Source organism: Emydura macquarii, unplaced genomic scaffold, assembly GCF_026122565.2.
Source record: "Emydura macquarii macquarii isolate MOO-44397 ecotype Brisbane River unplaced genomic scaffold, CSIRO-AGI_Emac_v2 contig_1635, whole genome shotgun sequence".
Lineage (NCBI taxonomy): Eukaryota > Metazoa > Chordata > Testudines > Chelidae > Emydura > Emydura macquarii.
This window is the reverse complement of record NW_027131772.1, coordinates 123,466-143,817: the sequence shown is the minus strand read 5'-3', so window position 1 is coordinate 143,817 and position 20,352 is coordinate 123,466. Positions and strand designations below refer to the sequence as shown.

Genomic DNA, 20,352 nt, shown 5'->3' with positions numbered 1-20,352 from the left:
CTGGGGGTCAGAGCAAATGGTCACAATGGGCCCTTCCAGCCTTAAACCGTGTGAATCCATGGAGGGGGCAGAGTTAAGGGCAGACACGTCAGGGGGCGGAGTTATTGAGGGGGTTGACAAAAGGGGTTCTCTCTGGGACAGCAGGGCTACATCTTTACCCCTACCCCGGGGGGCAGCTGACACCTCCAAGAACCTCAGCGGGGCCTGTGCGTGCTCAGTGCAGGCCAGGCCGTGGAGCGGTTTTAAGGCTACGAAGTCGAGTTGGCCGGGCACTTCCCGCTGGAGCGTTTTGCCACCAGAAAATGCCAGCTTGTTTGGCAGAAACGAGTCCGTTTTGATGAAATTGCATTTCAGAAGGGGAAACAAAGGGGAAACAAATATCCTTCTGCTAAGCAGTAGGAGAGGTCAGTGGTTAGTGCAAGGACCTAGGAAGCCTGGGTTCAATTCCCTGCTCTGCCACAGGCTCCTTGGGTGAGATTAGGCCTGGCTCTGTGCCTCAGTTTCCCCACCTGTCTTGCCTCATGGGGGTGCCCTTAAAGCTAGTAAGGGACTCAGCTGCGATGGGAAGGGGGCGGCTAGAGAAGCGCCTACTGTAGATCAGTCAACCCTGGGCTGTGGGGCGGGTTCAAAGGCCTTGACCCCTGGAATTGCTTCCCTGGAGCGGGTGGCTGGGTGTATCAACAGGGTAATGGCAGGCGGAAGGAGAGATTTCCCCTCTGCTAGGGCAGATACAGACTGAGCTGGGGTGAGGCGGGGCTATTCCAAGCTCCACCCACTACGTAAAGCTCCTCCCACCTGAGCCATAGGGGCGGAGTCTGCACCGGCTGCAGAAAGGTTCCGTTGTGAGCGGGGTGCGGCTCTGGAGCACGTGGGGGCTTGGTGCGCTGTCCCCCCTCCCATCAGACTGCGTAGCTCCGGTGCACCCCCGCGCCCCAGATCTGCCCCAGGCGAGGGGAGGGATCTCAGCCCTGCTCCCGGGGCGGGGCGGGCGTGCTCTGCATCAGTGCTACTGCCCCGGGATCGCTCCCCGGCGGGGGGGCCGGCACAGGCCGCGGGCGGCGCGTGTGCCACGGAGCCGGGTGCGGGGGCACGAGTGGGGCACAACGGGACCGGCTGCACACCTCCCCCCCCCCGGCAATCGACCCCTGCCCAGGGGGATGTGGGGCGCCGAGGGGCTGTCGGGGCGATGTAAAGCCCAAGGGAGGGGGCCAGAGAGCCGGCTGCTCGTGTGTGTGAGTCCCTGGCGACGTGTGTGTGTGTGTGCGCGCACAAGGCGGCGCCCAGGAAGGAAGCAGGGGGGGGGTCCCCGCTGCGCGGGCTCCTCCCAGGGCGCGGCACGCGGTGGGTGGGGCTGCTGCAAGGGAGGATATGCAAATGAGCTCATTAGATCAGCCACAGGGTAAGGGGCGGGGGGATGACGTAGAGGGCACAGGGAGGGGGTCGGTGACGTCAGCGCGCGCGCGCGTGTGTGTCTGGGGAATGGAGCGCGTGAGTCAGGTAGGTGCTGCGCCCCCCCTCCCCCCCGCCCCATGCGACTCCCCCCCGCCCCTCTTCCTCACCCCCCCGCCCCTCCCATTGCAGGCTCGCGCCCCTCCCCCACTGCCCCCCCTCCCCCCGCTGACGCCTCCTCTCTGGCCTCTCCCCAGAAAATGTCCGGCCTCCAGCTCAACCTGGGCCCGCTGAAGGAGCCGCTGGGGTTCATCAAAGTCCTGGAGTGGGTGAGTCTGTGTGTGTGTGTGTGTGTGTGTGTGTGTGCGCGCCGGGGGGGCCGGGTTGTGGGGTGGGGCTGAACGTGAGAGGGCCGGGTTGGGGTGGGGGAGGGGCAGGTTGAGGGCCCGTGTGTGGGGGGCTGGGTGCATGAGGCGGGGGTCTTGGTGGTCGTGGGGCGGGCCTGAAGGGGCCGGGTGGGGGGTTGGGCTGAGAGCCCAGGTGTGTGTGTGTGTGGGGGGGGGGGGACTGGGGTCCAGGCCCAGGTGTGTGGGGGTGGGGCTGGTGGAGTGGTAGGGGTCCCCGGGTGGGGTAGAGAGCAGGGGGGGACAGGAGAGTGGGGAAAATGTGGGTGCTGGGAGGGGTCCCGTGGGGGAAGCTGGCGCTGCTCTGAACTGGTCCCGCCTGCAGACCCCTGCACCCCGGCCCCCAGACTGCACGGGAGCTCTGGCCTGTTGGCACCAGCTGGGGATCGGGACCCAGGGCTGACAGCTCTCGGGGGCATTTCCTGACCTGGCCCGTGGCAAATCTCACTGAGGTGCCTCCTGGATTTGGGGTATCAACCCTCACGTAGCCCAGGGCGTGTCGCTGTGAGATGAGATTTGGGCCCTGTCGTGCTAGGTGCTGCCCCAAAGAGCTGCCAGTGTAAATAGGCAAAGAGTGGGAGGGGAAACTGAGGCACAGTGAGACAACTGGGGTTATCCAAGGTTAATCAGCATGTCAGTGGCAGAGCCTGGGATAGAACCCAGGAGTCCTGGCTCCCAGTCCCCTCCCGCCGCTCTAACCACTAGCCCCCATTCCCTTCCCTGAGCTGGGCATAGAACCCATCCTGTCTCACACTACAGCCCCTTCCCTGCTGGGCTACGTCACCCTGTCCCGGTGCACTTTCACTGGTGGCACCTTGTGAGGGATCTGTGGCTCTGGGGGTGTGTGGAGAGAAGGTCCTGACACTTCGGGGAAGTGGCGTCCGTTTGTGGGTTTCCAATGGTTTGGTAATATTGGATGTTAACAAAGCAGAACTCTGTAAGGAAGGGGTGTCAAACTCATTTGCTATGGCGGGCCAGATTTGAATTAAATATACTTCAAAAGGGCCATACATACCTTAAATCGAAATACTAGGCACAACCATTTTTATGTAGTATTATATTTTATTTGCTAGATATCAGCGATATAAAAACTGCAGTAAATTCACTTCTACAACTACTACTATTCTATGATTAAAAGAATCAATCAATGATTAAGAATTATAGTACTGCGCGATGCCCCAAGGGTGTTCTGAGTTTAATGAGCTGTACTTCCAAACTTTAGAAACTCTAATGTCACTGTTTGAAACATTTGATTATTAAAATGTGCTTATCTAGTTTTTTCGATGTGTGTTGTACCACAGACTGGCAGAAATGTGGGGAAAACTTAGCCATGGTATCAGGGTTAATATGTAAAGAGGCTTTAATAGGCTTTGCGGCTGTGATTTGAACTTTGGCTAAAACTTGTAACAATTGGTTTTCAGTGCTGAGTCCATTTAACCAGGCTGAATTTGTAGATTTAGCTGGCATAAGGAAAATCCTGAAGTTAGAAATCCTCAATCAAACAGACAGCCACCTTCTTAGATTTCTGTTTTGGATATATCAGTTTCTGGGCTGTGTCTTTGAGAGCTCTGGCACAGAACTCACAGCCCAGTGGGGTGGGGACTGGAATGACTTTAAGCTGCCTTAACGCCCTCCCGTTCCTGGGCTGCTCTGGGGCTGGGTCCCTGGAAAAAATAAGACCGCTCTGGGACATCCTCCACCGAGGCAAGGAAAGGTACTTCTAAAAATAAATCAATCTTGGTAAGTGCAAATATGAGAGACCTGGCAAATTCTTAGCATGTTCTTGCTGCCATTGCTTGCCCTGACATTGTTAAGCGCAGAGATCAAGATGTTCGGGCAGGCTTTGCTTGACAGCGTCTAATCTTGCAGTGGGGCGGCTCATAATGGCTGTGCAGCCATTTGCATTGCAGTTTTTGAGTATGCTGTCTTATCGCACAGGTGGCACGAGAGAGCCAAGTCTCACGGCGTGGTGCTCTTTGGTGGCAGTGTGTGCTGCTGTGACATCTTGCGGCAGTGTGCGACGCCGCCAGAGAGTACCACGCTGTGAGATGTTGCGGCAGTGCGCACTGCCGCCAGGGGCCGGACCAAAAAGGTTGGCAGGCCGTATCTGGCTCATGGGCCGAAAGTTTGACACCCCTGGTGTAAGGGGATGGTCGGGGGCGTGGTGGGGTTGGCAATGCTGGGGCCTGGATAATGCTCTCTAGCTCGACCCCCAGATGTGGGCTGGGAGGCAGGACTCCTGGGTTCTATCCCCGACTCTGGGACAGGAGTGGGGTCTAGCAGGTTAGGGTAGGGGGTGCTGGGAGTCAGGACTCCTGGGTTCTATCCCCATCTCTTGGGGATGTGTGGAGAGGGACGTTATTCAATTTTCCCTCCTTAGTTTGCCTGATCTCGAGTGTTTAAAAAAACCGAACAAACCCAAAAAGTCCATGGGAGGTCGCGCGATTGAGACCAAATCAGGCTGATTTGCCTGCTGGCCTTTGAGTCATTTCCCAGGCCCCCGAACCTCCGTTGTTTGAGGGTGAGATTTGAAACCTGTCCTCACAAGCTTAGATTCTACTGGCATCCCATTGTGGCTCCTGGCGCTGATGATTGAGCGAGAACCGAAGGCAATGGGAGGCATGCGTCGAAACAGCCAGCTGTGGCCGTGCTAGTGTCAGGGCTGCTATGATCAGCTAATCCCAACATTGAGCTCTCGGGCTGACCTGCTAGATATGGACATAGACAGAAATTGGGAAAACCCAAACTATGCTGGTAGGTTCCCCGGGCACAGATCAGACCCCTGTTGTGCTAGGCGCTGTATAGACGCCAAACAAAAAGACACTTTTCCCCCCCTTTTCCCCTCCCCAGAGCCCATTTCTAGCCTGAGCCTGCATGTTCACACTGCAATTTTATAGTGCCGCGGCCCCGATCCCAGATCATCTGATCCTGGCCAGCCATGGGGGGTTTTAGCTGTACTCCGAGATCCAGCAGCTCTGGGACTAAGGTGATTAAATTGTAACCTCTTCTGTAGTTTTCATTGCTATTTCGCCTGGATTATTTTTCACCCTGGCTCCGTGGGAGAGGAAATGGGTGTCAATTTCCCTTTCTTTCTCCTGCTGCATCGGGGATTACCAGTGCTCTGGGGAAACCGCAGTGGCTAAACAGCCAGAAGGAATGGGAACACTTTTTTCCCTGTTCAGTGTTGAAAATTTGAATTTAAGGGCATCCCCCCGTGATCCCTTTGTAGCATCCTTTTAAAGCACCTGGGCGGGAAGCCAGGGCTTCCTGTTCTGAGCAGTGCCAGCCACATCTAATCCAAAATCAGCTCCTCTAGCATCCCGAGGCTGGCGTAAAAAATCATGAAATTAAAAAGAAAATAACCCCCCCTCTCCCCAACAAACAACTGGTTCTTGTAGCTGGGGAAGCTAAATCTTTAGCACCCTGTTTTGACCCGGAATGGCCATGTTCTCCAGGTTAGCTCTCCAAACGCAAAGCTGGGAGCCCAAGTTTCAAGGCGAAAGCTGGGGTCGCCTCCTGACTCCAGGAGCTGGAGATTGAAGAAAAGCTCCCTGGGAGCGTGAGGTTTGCAAGAATGCCGCCGGAGATGGCCGAGTTGTCATTTTGCTGATTGAAAACCATGAGCAAACCCTCCCCCCTGCAATATTCTTGTTTTCTGTGTTGGGGTTAGGTCCTGTCTGTGCATGACGGGGGCACTGATCTTGGTTTGGGGGGGGGGGTCTGTATAGCACCCTGTGCGACGGCAGCCTTGAACTCAGTCAGTGGGGTCTGTTTAGTGCCCGGTGTGACAGGGCCCCCATCTCGGTTGAAGCAGGGAGTTTGTGCAGCACCTGACACAATGGGGCCCCGATCTCAGTCGAGGGGGGGCGGTCTGACCAGCACCCTGTGTGGCAGTTGAGTGGGGAAGTCTGTGCAGCGCCCGGCAGGGCGGGGCTCCCAATGCCTGCCTGGTGCCTCGAGGCACGCTCCAACAAAGGGCAGGGCCCTGCTGCCACCTGGCTGTGTGTAAAGCGGCAGCTGTGCAGGCAGAAGGCAACGCCCCACGTTGGAGCCTCTGGCTCCTCCCTGTTAGCCTCTGCTCTACCTAGACAGCTGGAAACAAGAACCAGCAACACTCAGCACTCACCACACCCTTCCTTCTTCTGCACCTGCCCTGCCTGCATCCCCATCACCAGACAGTGACTGCTCTCTCTGCCTCAGCCACCTCTGGGGTGTGCAGAGACCAAGGTTCAAATCCTGGCTCAGTTCCCCAGCCTGGGACAAATAATTTCATTTGTCCCGTGCCTCAGTTTCCCTAGCTGTAAAGTAGGGTGGTTAGCTGTATTGCAGTCGTGGTGCTAGGTGCTGTACAAACACAGAAAAGAGAGATCCATCCCTAACCTACAGGGATTTTGATGATCGGACAAAGGCCGGTCAATACCTAGATTTGATACCTCACCTAGCTGAGGGCATGGTGTGCTGGCATCTCTGGGCACAGTTTGAAATTATGTCCACAGGAAGTGTCTACGCCACTCCCTCCCCCCCCCCCCCCAACCCGTCTCTGACCCACTCTGCTGGACATAGAGGCTATAAATATCCCAGCTGCAGTTTAAGGTGATCCAGAAGGAAAAGATATTCAACCTTTTCCCACAGCTGAAGCTGGTCAAACCCCCCCCCCCCTCCCCCCCCATATGGAAGATCTGCGACTTTGAATCTTTTTTGTTTTTTGTCCCAATACTAAAATCTGCGGCTCTTCCATTGGGGGAAAAAACAAGTGACCCAAACCGTCAAAATTTGCAGATTTTCCAGTGAATAAAAATTGGGATGAAAACATTAAAATCTGCAGATCTTCCTTTTTCTTTCCAATTTTTATTCATTAGAAAATCTGCAATTTTGACGGTTTTCATCCCCATTTTCTTTTTCCAATGGAAGATCTGCATATTTGTCTGTCTCCTTCCAATCCTCGGAGCAGGGCATTGCCCAGGAGCACGTCACCGTTAGCCTGTGGCCAGGGCAAGGTGGACACAACGTTGTGTTTCCAGAGTTCTTTGCCGTGTGGGGCAGGACCAGTGACTCTGGCAGGCAGGGTGGGGATGTGATCTGGGTTTGCGGCACCAACACAGGCAGCTGGCTTCTTGTGGCTGCTTCCTGGTGCTGCGCGAGGCATGGAGGGCTGGTCTGTCTGTCTGTCTGGGAGGAGTGGGGGAGAGATTGTGTGTCAGCTGGGTTCCCACCTGCCTCCCCAGCCCTACCATGATGGGAATCCATTTAGCCTTATCCTCTTCCTCCTTCTGAACCCCCCGTGGTGGCCACCCACCCTGCTCCCAGAGGGCCCAGCGCATCCTCCCTTCCAGACTGGACTGTCCCTCCTGAAAGAGGGGTGCAGAGGGGACCACGATCTCGGTTTGGGGGGGGGTCTGTGGAGCGCCTGGCATGATGGGGTCCCTGATCTCGGTCGGGGGGGTGTCTGTGTGGCACCCAGCATGACAGGAGGGCCCCCCCCAGCTCAGTAAGGAGCTTGTGGCACTGAGCACAATGGGGGACGACCTAGTTACTGGCATCAAAATAATAACTATCACGTAAAGCCTCCAGCCGGGGCAGCGTGCGGCTGGCACCAATCGCTGAGCATGGCAGCCAATTTCACAGATCAGGCGCGTCTCTTTGTAGTGCTGCACTCAGCTTCCCGGCCAGACCCGGCATGGGTGGGGTCCTGGCCGACTTGGGGTCCCCCGCTCTGCCGTGGACCGTTGGAGCACAGTGTCAGCAGCTCTGATCTTTGCAAGGTTTCTAAAGGGGAAATTGCCCCTCACAGCTCTCCCCCGAGCAGGAAAATGTCCGAGACTCCCCTGTGCTGACAAAGCCTGGGCTTGGAATCTGCTGCTCGTCTAGCAGCTAAACCTGGCCGTGACCTGCAAGGCCCAGAGCAGCGTGGCTTGGTGCAGAAATCCCAGGCTGAGGACATGTTCACTTGTAGTGCATTATTCTGCCATTGCGGGGCGTCTGCCAGCTGTACAGACAAGAGGAATGGTCAAAAAAACATTTTCCTGGGGAAAGTTTGCAAATCTTTCCTTTCCTTTCCTTGACTTTCCTTTTTTTTTTTTTTTTTTTTCCCCCCATCTTTATAACTTCACAGGCAAACGTGGCCATTTCTTCAGCCCCAAATGGTTCTGTTGTGGAGCCCGGCTTGCGGTTAAAAACGTTCAGATTTTGTTAAAAGAGCCAACTAAATAAAAATGGAAGGTTTTCGTTTTCAAAAAAATTTGTTACTGAAAATGTTTCCTGAGGTGGGTTTTTGGAAGACTCAGACTTGAATTCAACTCAACCTGGAATTAATGAACAAATCTTATTTTCCCCAAATTATGAACATTTTTTTAACTGAAAAAAATGAAAATTTATATCTAAAAGTGGAGATATTCAGCTAACCCAATAACTTGTTAGAAAAAATGTTTCCTGAGAGCAGTTTTTGGCAGAAAGTGTGGTTTTGAAGAGTAAAATTCAATTTTTTAAAACAAAAAACGGAACATTTTTAGTGAAAACTGAAAGACTTCCCTCCAAACTACAAATTTTAACCTAAAAGTTTTTTTCCTAATAATGTTCCTGAGGATGGTTTTCAATTAAAAGTTTTGATTTTTAGAAAACTTGAAACTCAACCTTTTAAATAAAAAACGTAATGTTTTTCCTGGGGAAATTTTTTTTTTTTTTTTTTTTTTTTTTAAACCTAAACCTGAACATTTTTGTAACGCACTTTTGGGGGGGGGGTGTTTTTTTGATTTGTGATCAAAATAAAAACTTTCCATTTTCCATAGCAGTGGAAGGAATTAGCCGTTGGAACAACTCACCAAGGGTCGTGGTGGATTCTCCACAGGCAATTTTGTAAATCAAGATGTGATCTTTTTCTAAAAGATCTGCTTGAGGAATTATTGTGGGGACATTCTCTGGCCTGTGACACACAGGAGGTCAAAAGAGAGGATCACAATGGTCCCTTCTGGCCTGGGGATCTGTGAATCATTAAAATTTCCATTTTGGTAGAAATGTCGTTTTTTATGGGGGAGGAGAAATGTTTTGATGAAAATATTCCAAACAGCACAAATTCCCTGCAAGAGAGACAGAAGTGGAACTCAAGCTGTGTAACTTCATTGCTTGCTCGTCTTTAGCTTACGAACGGACACAGGGAATGAGCAGTAGCTTGGGTGCTTAGCCTTTGTTAAAGAGGAGGGGCGCTGTCCCAGCTGTGGTCTGCTGAGTGACCTGCAAGTCATGGCAATGTTCTGTGCCTCAGTTTCCCCACTGGTGATAACGCTACACACTTCCCTTGCCAAAGCCCTTTGTGATCTGTGCATGGAGAGTGCCTGATGGTGAGGGATTATTCCCAGTCTCTGGCAAGGTTTGCAGAAGCCGGGAAGGATGTTGAGAGGGCTGTTTCGTCTTGTTAGCTGTGCCAACGGAAAATGTTGTGTTCCCTGGCCCAAAGAGATCACAGTCCAGGCTAAATTGTGCCTCCATGTAGTCAGTCAGCCAGATCCCCGGAATCGGCCGTGTCCCGTTGGAGTCAGTTTACCCTGGCTCACCATCTGGCCTCTTCTGCTTCCAATTTGAATTAGAGCCAGTTTTAAGGGGCCAAGTGACAGCGGGAAATTGACCCTGTTACAATCACAATCCTGGCGAGAGTGAACAGTGTACGCCAACCCAGCTGCTGTTTGGCTGGGCAAATGCTAGCGGAGAGCGCTGGGGTCGGCTGTTACGAATCATGTGCGCCGCTGGCGTTCCTTAACAGGAGCCTCCTGACGCTGGCTGGGGAGTGTGTGCTGAGCCTGAAATGGAACTGGGGCATCAAAAAGATCGGGTCTTGCTTGACCCCCCAGATAGGGTCTGGATGCAGGTGTGACGTTCCCCCCCGCCCCTGCAATCCGGACTGGTGTGTAGCTGTGTCACCCCAATTCCTCACTCCTGGGCCCCGACTTACCCTGCTTTACTGTGTGAACCACCCACTCCTGGGTCAGCCCACGCCCAGCTCCTGTGAGTAATCAGTCCCTGGCCCAGTGAAGGCACGCTTCTGGCCAGCCACTCATGGGATAGACCCTCAGCAAACACCCCCAGTCCCAGAAGCAACCCTGGGAACTGCCGTCTTGCAGGGTGCAAGCTCATTTACATTTCTCCGTCAATTTATCAAAGAAATTGGTATGCACCAGCTCCCTCAATCTAAGTGAGGTCTCTGGACACACTCAGTCCACATGCACTGTTTTAGATAAAACAAACAAATAAATTTATTGACTACAGAAAGATTTTAAGTGATTCCAAGTCAGATTAATATAAATCAAAAGATTAATAAATGAGTGAAGGAATTAATCACGATTAACTAAAAGATAACTCGCATCTCAACTAAGATTGATATGTCCGTCTGTATTCAGTTTACCATATAGACTGGTTGTGATGCCTCTTGCATGATTTAGCTGAGGTTAGTCCTGCTTTGAGGAGGGGGTTGGACTAGATGACCTCCTGAGGTCCCTTCCAACTCTAATATTCTATGATTTTATGAATGATATACGAATCACACCATAAGGGTGTACATGGGGTACAGCGTGTCGCACCGGGACTCCCTGGGGGTGCTTCTCTGGCCTGGGCTCTGCAGAAGGGCAGGCTGGATGAGCACAGATTCCGGCCTTGAAATCTATGACTCTAATGCTGCGTCTTTCCGTATCTCTAGATTTTCTCCATCTTCGCTTTCGCCACCTGTGGAGGGTACAGTGGCCATGCATCCATTAACGTGAGCTGTCCGGATGTTAAGAACAAGACGCTGGAGGCGGCTTTTGGCTATCCATTCCGGTGAGTGCCACCCCGGTGGCTCGTGGTGGGATGCGGGGGCCAGGTGAACGTGAATCTCAAGGAGGAGCAGAGAGGTTCTTGGACCTCTGGATTTGGCTCTGGTGCGACCATGCTAGAGTCCTGTGTCTGGTTCTGGTGCCGTCTGCCGTTCCAGGAGGATATGATCAGTTGGCCAGAGGTCAGAGACGAACCATGGGAATGATTTGAGGACTGGAAAACCTGCCTCATAGTGAGAGACTCCAGGAGCTCCGTCTATTTAGCTTAACAAAGGGAAGCTTAAGGCATGACTTGATTCCCAGTCCACAGGTTCCTACTTGGGAACAAATATTTAATAATGGGCTTTTCCATCTAGCAGAGGAAGGTCTAACACGATCCAGTGGCTGGAAGATGAAGCTAGATACATTCAGACTGGAAGTAAGGGGGAAATTGTAAACAGTTCAGGAATTGACCATTGGAATGATTCACCAAGGGTCGGGGTGGTTTCTCTGTCACTGGCAGTGTGCAAATCAGGAGTGGGTGTTTTCTAACAGATCTATTCTAGTTGAAAAAGGAATTAATTCGTGGAAGGTCTCTGGCCTGTATGACACAGAAGGGCAGGTGAGATGATGGCAGAGTGTCCTTCTGGCCTTAGAATCGATTAATCATTCCCACATGACCCTCTTTCCTCCTCCTCTCCAGTGCATTCTCCCAGCCCCTGGGAATGAAACAGTCTGGGAGTGGCTTAAAGATCATGGGTTGTTTTTTAACAGCATCAGGCTGGGTCTGTTTCCCTCCTGTTTTGTTTTTTGTTTTTGTTTTTGTTTTTTTAAACTTCTGGGGGCCTCATTTCCCATCCCCTGCCCCCAACCACGAAGATGAGAAGTCCTTTTAATAAAGATTCTCCCACAAATTCTGTGACTCCGGGAGCTGGGGATTGAAGGAAAAGCCCCAACTTTCATGAGATGCATAGTGTCCATGTGGATCGAAAGGGTAGCGTCAGCGGTCATGGGTGAGATATCGATTGGCTTGATCTCAGTAAAAGCGGCCTGGTGCTTCTGGGCTGTTTCTCAACATGACTCAAACGGCGAGAGCCTGATGAGGGCGTTGGCTAACGCCCCATGTGTGCAGAGAAGGGGCCCTCCAAGAAGTCTAGAGGGAATCCAGTGGAATTTGAGCATCCGAGGTAAGGGTGCTTGATTCCTAGTTCTGGGCTAGAGGCAGGGATCCCTGGGGGAGTTTCTCTGGCCTGGGCTATGCAGGAGGGTAGAGCGCATGGACAGGTATGGATCTTTCGCTCCAGAGGCCCAGCGCTTCGTCTTGCGGGCGTCAAGACGAAACTCTTCAAAAGCTTCTCTTCTGCTCCCCTTGCAGGCTGAACACGCTTGTGTTCCAAGACCTGGATTCACACCTATGTAATGGCACATGGCAGAAGACCCACCTCGTGGGCGACTTTTCCTCCTCAGCCCAGTTCTTCGTTACTTTTGCCGTCTTAGTCTTCCTCTACTGCATGGCGGCACTGGTGCTTTACGTGGGGTATCTGCACCTTTACCGCGGCGCTGGGAAGCTGCCCATGATCGTAAGTAGTGTGTTGTGCTTTGCTCTTCACAGGGGGCTGGTTGGGAAATTGTGCGCGGTGAGGGAGGTATGGGAATTTCCCTTGGAAAATTCAAACAAAAAATGAGATTTTTTTTATTAATTTTTGTCGTATTTGGATTCAAAATGACATTGTGGTGCCTCATGGGAGCTGTAGTCCTGAGTGCTCGGGGTCCCATTCTCCTCTATGGTCTTGGATCTCTGACTGCATCTCCCATGATGCACCACTTTCTCCTCTTTTGGTGAATTTGGTGTCATCCCTGGTCATGGTGCTTCATGGGAAATGTAGTCTGGCCAGAGAGGGAAAGGAGTCACAAGTGCCTTGTGGACCCATTCTCTTCTATGGGCCAGGCTCTCTAGGCAGACAACTCTCATGATGCAACTTGGCCAGGGATTCCTATGACACAACCTACCCAAAGAGGAAAGAGTGGTTCATTGTGGGACATGTAGTCCTGCCAGAGAGCCCAGGCAATAGAGAATAAGAACACAAGGTATCTGAACTACAACTCCCATGGTGCACCACAGTGGATCAGCAAATGGCAAGGAAGTGGTGTATCTTGGGAAATATAGTCCAACCAGATAACCCAGCCCACAGAGAAGAATGGAAGCATGAGGTACCCAGAACTACAGTTCCCATGATACACCTCAGTATCATTTTGAATTGAAACTTTTTGGTTTTCAGACAATTTTCACTGAAAAGTTGAAATTCTCTGTGGGAAGCAGAGATATATCACAAATAACTTTGTTTTGTTGAAACAACAATTTTCTGTCAAAACACAGTTTTGGTGAAGAATTTTCAACCAGCTCTACTCTTAAGCCAAGAGTGTCCCATAACCTAGAGCTCTAAGTACTTCACAAACACAATTCTTCTCAGAATCTTGGCATTGCCAGGTTGTTTTGGGGACCACAAAAAAAGAAGAAAAAAAATTGTTATTTTTGGCCAGGGTGAAAATTTTCTTGGGAAAATTTTTGATCAACATTTTCTTGCTTTTCAGCTACAGTTTTTGTTTTTGTTTTTTGTTTTTTTTTAGTGGGGGGGAAATCTCCAGTTCTCCTTTTTAAAAACCATTTTTCCCCTTAAGAGGAAACAAAATGGAATAATTGCGATAAAAAGGGGTGTGTATAATATGCGTTTCAGCTTTCTGAGGTCAAGTTACAATGCAGGAAAAAGTTTTGCTTCATTAGAGAAAAATCTGCCTTTGGTTTCCCCTTTCGCCTCATCCTTTTAAGACGTTCTGCTTGGTGGATTTTGTTTTCTGATGACATTTTTCAATAATTTTTGTTTTCCTGAAACACCAAGCTGGGGTCAATCCGCCATAGCTCCATTTGGAGTCAGTGAGCCAGATCCCAGCTGGCATCAATTGGCTGTCGCTCCATTTAGCCCAGTGGATCTCTGCCGATTCACACCAGCAGAGGTTCTGCCCGGCTGTTCTTGTGGTGATTCCCGACTCACCCGCTGGCCAGATACTGGCTCTCATTAAGAGGCCATGAGACCCTATCTCTGGTGCAAGGCCCTTTATCCATGCTGGTGTGAAACCCAAAGCCCCTGACTCTGGAAGGCAGAGGGGTCAGGAGCTGGAGAGGATCGTTGTAACCTGATAAACAGTTGCCCCTTTTCTCTTGTCTCCCTGCTGCGCTGGCTCCCTGGAGGGCTGGGAAATGTGGTAAGTGCCTGGGCGTCTCCTGCGGTACCATGTTAGCGCTGGCCTGCTTGTCAGATACCTTCGTCAGGAGCAATTGGCAAACCCCAGCTTTTGAGCGCTGGGTGTGGAGGTTGGGTAAGGGGGCCTGGCGGAGGGAAAATCCAAATTGCATCAGAGCTCTTGGGATGTCTCTCCTGATTGGGGGCTGCGAGATCTATGGGGCACTGCTCCGTCCCCTCCAGTGTTCTTTAATGTAGCTAACATTGCAGCAAAAACAGGGTTTGCCAGGAATAGCTTCCCTTAGCGAGGAAGGGTTAGCTAGTGGTGAGAGAGATCCAGCTGGAGGGTGGAAGACCTGGGTTCAAACTCAGCTTTGGACAGGGCTTGGGTGAGTCACGACCCCATTCCATGCCTCGGTTTCCCCATATGTAACATGGGGATAATGATCGTCCCATTGTCTGTTTACATTGTAAGTTCTTTGGGGCAGGGATTGTCTCTCGGTAAGTGTCTGGGGCTGCGTCTGGTACAACGGGGCCCTCGTCTCAGCTGGGGCAGGGACTCTCTCTGGCTGTGTGTCTGGGCAGCGCCTGACACAATGCTACCCCGTTTTCAGCTGGACCTAGGCTATTATTTAGTGGCATTAATTGCCCTGGGCATTCAGTGCATTGTGCGATCCTTTTGGAATCCAAGCTTGAAGTTAGAATCTAGACTCTGGGCTGCATCCCCATATCCCAGGGGTCCACCTCCTCTGTAACAGAGGAGGGTCTGGGTTCTCTTCTGGGCTCCATGCAGGAATGCTGTGAGCTCAGCCCTGCACTGTCCAAAGAGCCAAGTGAATTTTTTTGGGTGCCTGACTCTTTATACGGTAAAAGGAGTCCGACCTTCAGAGAACGCCAAGCACCCGTCAAAATCAGATTCTCCTGATAGCATCTCCGGTTGGGCACCCACAATCTAGAGTCTCTCTTGAAAGTGTGTTGCAGGAGGGATGTTCCAGGGGCTGTAGCTACATTGGAGTCATGGGGCAGATCCCAGCTGGAATGGATCAGCCGTCACTCCACTGGAGTCAGGGGTGCTCAGCATGTCCGTTGTTCGTGCCTTGGAATCTGTCCCCCTCCATTGTATGTTTCTCTCCTGGTGCCTTGGGCTAGTAACTCCCCGGCCCTTGTCTCCCTCTCGTGCAGGACTTTGTGATCACCGTGGTGGTTGCTTTTCTCTGGCTGGTCAGCACTTCGGCTTGGGCCAAAGCCCTGACTGACATCAAAGTGTCCACCGGCCCTGGCATTGTGTCGGAAATGCACTTCTGCCAGTTGACCAACACATCTTGCCGGTTTGATGCAGTCAGCAGCATGGGGTCACTCAACGTGTCCGTGGTATGTATAGCTAGCACCCTCCCCTCTGCTGCTGAGACGTGGGGTGAGTTGGGCCTCCCTTGGAACTCAGGGATGTGTGGTTGGCTCCAATCCTGTGATCAGAGATCTTGTCTACATGGGGATGTGCAGGGAAGTGAATCTGAATTAAGCATTTAAAGTGGATTGGTTCCCAAAGACACTCGTCAGTTGGAGAGGGTTCAGAGTGGGAGGAGAGAGATTATTGTACCTCTGGATTTGGCTCTGGTGCGACCGTTGCTGGAATCCTGTGTCTGGATCTAGTGTCTGTCATTCAAGAAGGATGCTGATCAATTGAAGAGGGTTCAGAGAAGAGCCAGGAAGGATGATCAAAGGATTGAAAAATCTGCCTTCTAGTGATAGACTCGAAGAGTTCAATTGATTTATCTTAACAAAGAACAAATGCAGGGGTGACTTGATTCCTGTCCTTAAGTTCCTTCCGGGGAACAAATACTTGATCATGGGCTCTTCAGTCTAGCAGAGGAAGGTCTAAAAAGATCCAATGGCTGGAAGTTGAAGCTAGACAAATTCAGACTGGAAATGAGGTGTAAATTTTTAACCATGAGAGTAATTCACCATTGGACCAATTTACCAAAGCGTGTGGTAGATTCTCCATTAGGGGCACTTTTTAAATAAAGACTGGATGGTTTTCTAACTGATCTGCTCTAGTTTAAACAGGAATTAATTCAGGGACGTACTTTGATCTGCGTTAGACAGGAGGCCAGACAAGAAGATCACAGGGGTTTGTTCTGGCCTTAGAATCTGTGGCCCTAGGAGATTCCATCAGACCCACAACCTGCTCCAGACCGAAACTTAGGAACCTATGAACTAGTTAAAATGTGAATGTTCTCATTCTGAATTAGTCACTTTCATTCACAATGAATTAAACAAGCCTCTATTAGGGCCACTTTAATTCAGAATGAGAGCATCCAAACAAAGATTCAATGCAGTTTAACTAATCCACTTTAAATTCACATCAGTGAGGGCTTGTTCTACACTTGAAATTTAATTCAGATTAGGGCAAGGTGTGACTTTTAAAGCCCTAACTATTCCTGATTAACTCCATGTGTGGATGCTGTTATTCCAGAGTATGAGAGTATTGTCCTGGTTTGGCTGAATCCAACTGGTGTCCACATGGGAAGCTATTCAGGAAGAGGGATGGGTGAAATTGTCCACATGAAACTTATTTCAGCAGAAAACATAGATTCGATTTGAAAACATCCTTTCATTTTATTTAATGAACCCCCAATAAAAACATTTTAAAAGGGTCGAGCAAAGTGGTTTTAACCCAAAACGATTTTTTTCACCTTTTTGCTTCGCCAACCATTTTGAAAAACGTGAACTCTCCCGGGATTGCTGTTCTGCAGTACTTCCGTGTATGAATAAGCCCTCAGTTAATTCAGATTAATCTTCCTGAGTGTCCCTATGTAGCCATGCCCATAGACTGGCCAGCATTTGAGGCAGGGACTGTCCCTTTTTGTTTTTGCATGGTACCTGGCACGAGGGGTCTTGGCCATGAGTGAGGGTCCTATGTGCAACCATAATACACCTAATAAATAATATATTCAACCCTTGTTAAATTAAGGAGCTTGATCTATTCAGTTTCTCCCAGGGAATGTTCAGAGGGGACTTAATCCCGGTCTGTCAGCACCTCTGTGGGGAAGTGATTTCGGGGAGCAGAGGTGGCTCCTTAACCCACCCAGCAAAGACAGAGTGAGATGGGGGATGCGGGATGAAGCCAGACAGGAAAGAAGGGGTGAATTTTAGTCAGGGAGGGGGGATTGACCCGCGGAACGATTGCCCCCAGGGACAGGATCGATTCTCCAGCCTTTGGAGTCTTTCCATGGAGATCGGGCATCTCTAAAAGCTCCAGAACTCAACCACCAGATCTGGGCTTGAAATCTACAAAGGGGGTGGAGTAAATGGCACGCATGCAACGGGTGGAGTTAAGGGCGCTCGACCATCAGATCAGGGCTGCAGGCAGGAATCGCTGGGGAAGAGTCTGCAGTCCGGGTCTATGCCAGGCTGGGTGGGCAGAATGCTCCATGCGGAGCTAGAGAGGGCATCTCCCAGCCTAACCGGAAGCTAGATATTCTGGCTAACCCCCTCCTCCTTTGGCTCCCTTAGGTTTTTGGCTTCCTGAACCTCATTCTGTGGGCAGGCAACGCTTGGTTCGCATACAAGGAGACCAACTTGCACAATCCTCCCAATGCCCCGGCCCCGGCCAGCACTCCGGGTCCCGCAGGGATGTAAGCGGCCCCACCGGGATGCACCAGTGCCACACGTGACCCCTCCGCCGCAACTCGGCGTCAGCGCGGCTCGCCTGTCCTAATCATAGTCACCGTTTCAAGCAGCTGGGGGCGGGTGGGAATTGCAAATACAGCTCAGCTTTCAATTGTGTGCTGGTGCCTTTGAGTTTGAAGGCGTCAGGGTTGTGGAGATCCAGCATGTGGCAGTGGTGGGTTGTTTTGGGGTTTTTTGTTTTTTTGTCTTTGTTGCTTTATTCTACTGAAATATACCCTGGGCGTTGGCAAGGGACAGGAGCAGCTTCTTTGTGAGAACGTCGGCCTGGCAAAATATCTGTAGCCTCTGGGAGTCCTGGCACCCCGCTAGCGTGGCGCAGCAACGCTCTGCTGACCCAAATAACACCGTTGGCGGCAGATTGGCCTGGAGTTATTGATTGCGGAGACGGCTGGCGTAGCGAGCGTCTGATTGCAGAGAGCGATGGAGTTGAAGATCGGCCCGGAGAGAGAGTGATTTATTTGTCAGCTATAATCAGAAGATCTGTGCTAATTGGCATAGATCTAGAGCGTATGGATGTCAGCATCTGCATGTTCGCTGCAGGAGAGCGCTGCTGATTTCTACCAGCAAAGAGTCTGGCCTATATTTCAAGAAGTGCCTTTTTTTTTCTGCCCCTCTGATGGGGGAAGGGAGTGTTTGTATCTGGGGCTCCTGTGGGGGAGAAAAGCTGCATTTGAAATACACTACTCTCACTTTGTACATGACACACAACTTCTTTTTGTAAACCTGCGTTCCCATTAAGCAGGAGGCTTTCTTTGTCATCAGACTGAACCAATTTTTTGTTTCAAAGACGAGCTTCAGAATCTCAGCATTCACTCCCCCAGGGTGGGAGCTGGTTGGGAGTTTTTTCGACAAACTGGTTTTCCCCCCCCACCGAAAAAAGCCGACTTGTCAAAACAGAAGCTTTTTTAAGTTGGGAGATTTGTCCAGACTGACCTAGCTATGCCACAGTTTTGGTTTGGAGGAATCTTCTGATGCAGAAAATTTAATGAAGTGGAGAAAGTTCAGAAATTGTCAAAATGCCATGTTCAGGATGAAAAGGTTTGGGTTTTTTGAGACGACGTTTTTGGTTTGAGATTTTAGTAAGCATGGATTTAAAAAAAAAAAAAAGCTCAAAACAAAACTTTTCTGAAATCATGGAAATGAAACATTTTGACCCCACCTGAAATTTTTTCTGGATTTTCGGCCTGCCAAAATTGCCGAGTTCTGGATTTTTCATCCCAGTTCAAGACTGGAAAATTTCTTGAAATCTCAGAAATTCCATCCTCGCTTTACCTATATAAACAGCTTCTTGGCAAAGCTTTACTGCATTTTTATTTTTGGTTCAGTCATTCTTGTATATTTCCCATCCCACCATTAACTTCCAGGCTTCCCATCCAGTGCTGTTTCTTAGCAGATGTTTTCCCTGGATTTTGGACATCCCATCTGGCTGATTTGAAGGGGAGCTCTTGGTCCAGAATCTCTCTACCTGCAAGTAAAATCTCTTACATTTATCTCTGTTTTGTGCTACGTGGCTGCTTCCAAGACGTACACTTTGTGGATGAGTATCCTCTGCATTTTTTTCACCGGGAGACAAGAAATCCCTTTCTGAAGTTAATTGCATTTGCGTCTAGGAAACTTCCTGGGTAATCTCAAGTGGATTTCTGTTGCTGAGCTGATCGGGTAGACAGCGGAAAATGACAGAAGGAAGCTAAACCTGGCAGATCCTCAAATAACTCCACAGTCAGGGCCCGTTTACACCTGTGGGAATCTCACTTTGCTAGCTAGCTTTTCCCATTAGCCTATTATCACATATTTGCAGAAACTGGTAGGCAGAGTTTAGCTCAACCCCGAGATCTGGGCTGGAGGCAGAGGTCCCTTCAGGCCATTCTCTGGTCTCCGCTAAGCAGGAGGTCAGACTGGATGACCAGCTGAATCAAGAGCCAATTGGAAAATTTTCCTCTAAATGGTTTTTGGGCAGAAAATGCAGTTTGCCCGAAAGGGAATTTTTTTGGCGAAATTATAGTGATTTTTGACACCATTTAGGTTAGAAAAAACTGGGGAGGGGAGTTGTGCAAATGTCAAACCCTCCTGTTTTGTCACTTTGCAGAATTTCCATTCTTCGTTTTGAAGTAATACGTTGAAGCAATGGTTCTTTCGAAATACCGGCATAAGATTGGACAAAAAATAACAAAGGGTGGAATCGTTTTGGAGCTACCCCACTTGAATTTTACTCCCAAAATTTCATTGTGTGAAAGATTTGGAAATCTTGGCTTTTGAATGGGGGAGGGAAGGGGGAGTTGAAATGTTGAGAATTTTGGCAGGAGGGAAAAATCTCCCCAACCCAGCCCTTCTATCTGTGATCTAATATTTCATGTTGCCCGGGGCAAAGCGGCTGGGGCCGTGGGATGGATTCGGTTGTTACACAGTTGTGCGTGGGTCTGTTTCACCCGCCTCTCATTGCTGGCTTGTATTTGTCTGGTATCGAGGCTTGAAGCTCTGCTTTTAGATCATGACAGGTGGGAGCTGGGCCTGGCTTTTTATTTTTTTATTTGCCTTTTTTCGTAAGAATTGTTCGAGAAATATATATGTCCTGTAAGCCACTCACTTGATTAAAAAAACAAAAATTATCTCAGTGGAAATGTGTGAGCTCAGAGGGGTGGGGTGAGGTTAAATGCGTTAGAGGCTGAGATGCCCAGACACCACCGTGATGGGAGCTAGGTAAGGACTTAGCTAGAAAAGCCGTTCTTCATGGGCAAAAAGCGTTGGAGGGCTATTTTCCCCACTAGCCGTAACTTCTGCAAACCTGCGCGCGCGCGCACACACACACACACACACACACACACACACAGCGCATGAGCGAGCTGGTGCAGCAGG

The 20,352-nt window shown here is 50.5% G+C and overlaps 1 protein-coding gene across 1 annotated transcript; it reads left to right on the top strand.

Moving 5' to 3' along the window:
• The first annotated feature begins 1,430 nt into the window (after nucleotides 1–1,430).
• LOC137157938 (synaptophysin-like protein 1) lies at nucleotides 1,431–20,105 on the top strand. Its single transcript, XM_067555359.1, has 6 exons — nucleotides 1,431–1,497; nucleotides 1,647–1,718; nucleotides 10,477–10,595; nucleotides 11,946–12,150; nucleotides 14,992–15,180; nucleotides 17,323–20,105. The coding sequence occupies exons 1-6, from the start codon at nucleotides 1,480–1,482 to the stop codon at nucleotides 17,446–17,448; spliced, it is 729 nt and encodes a 242-aa protein (XP_067411460.1). The 5' UTR covers nucleotides 1,431–1,479; the 3' UTR covers nucleotides 17,449–20,105.
• The last annotated feature ends 247 nt before the right edge of the window (nucleotides 20,106–20,352 follow it).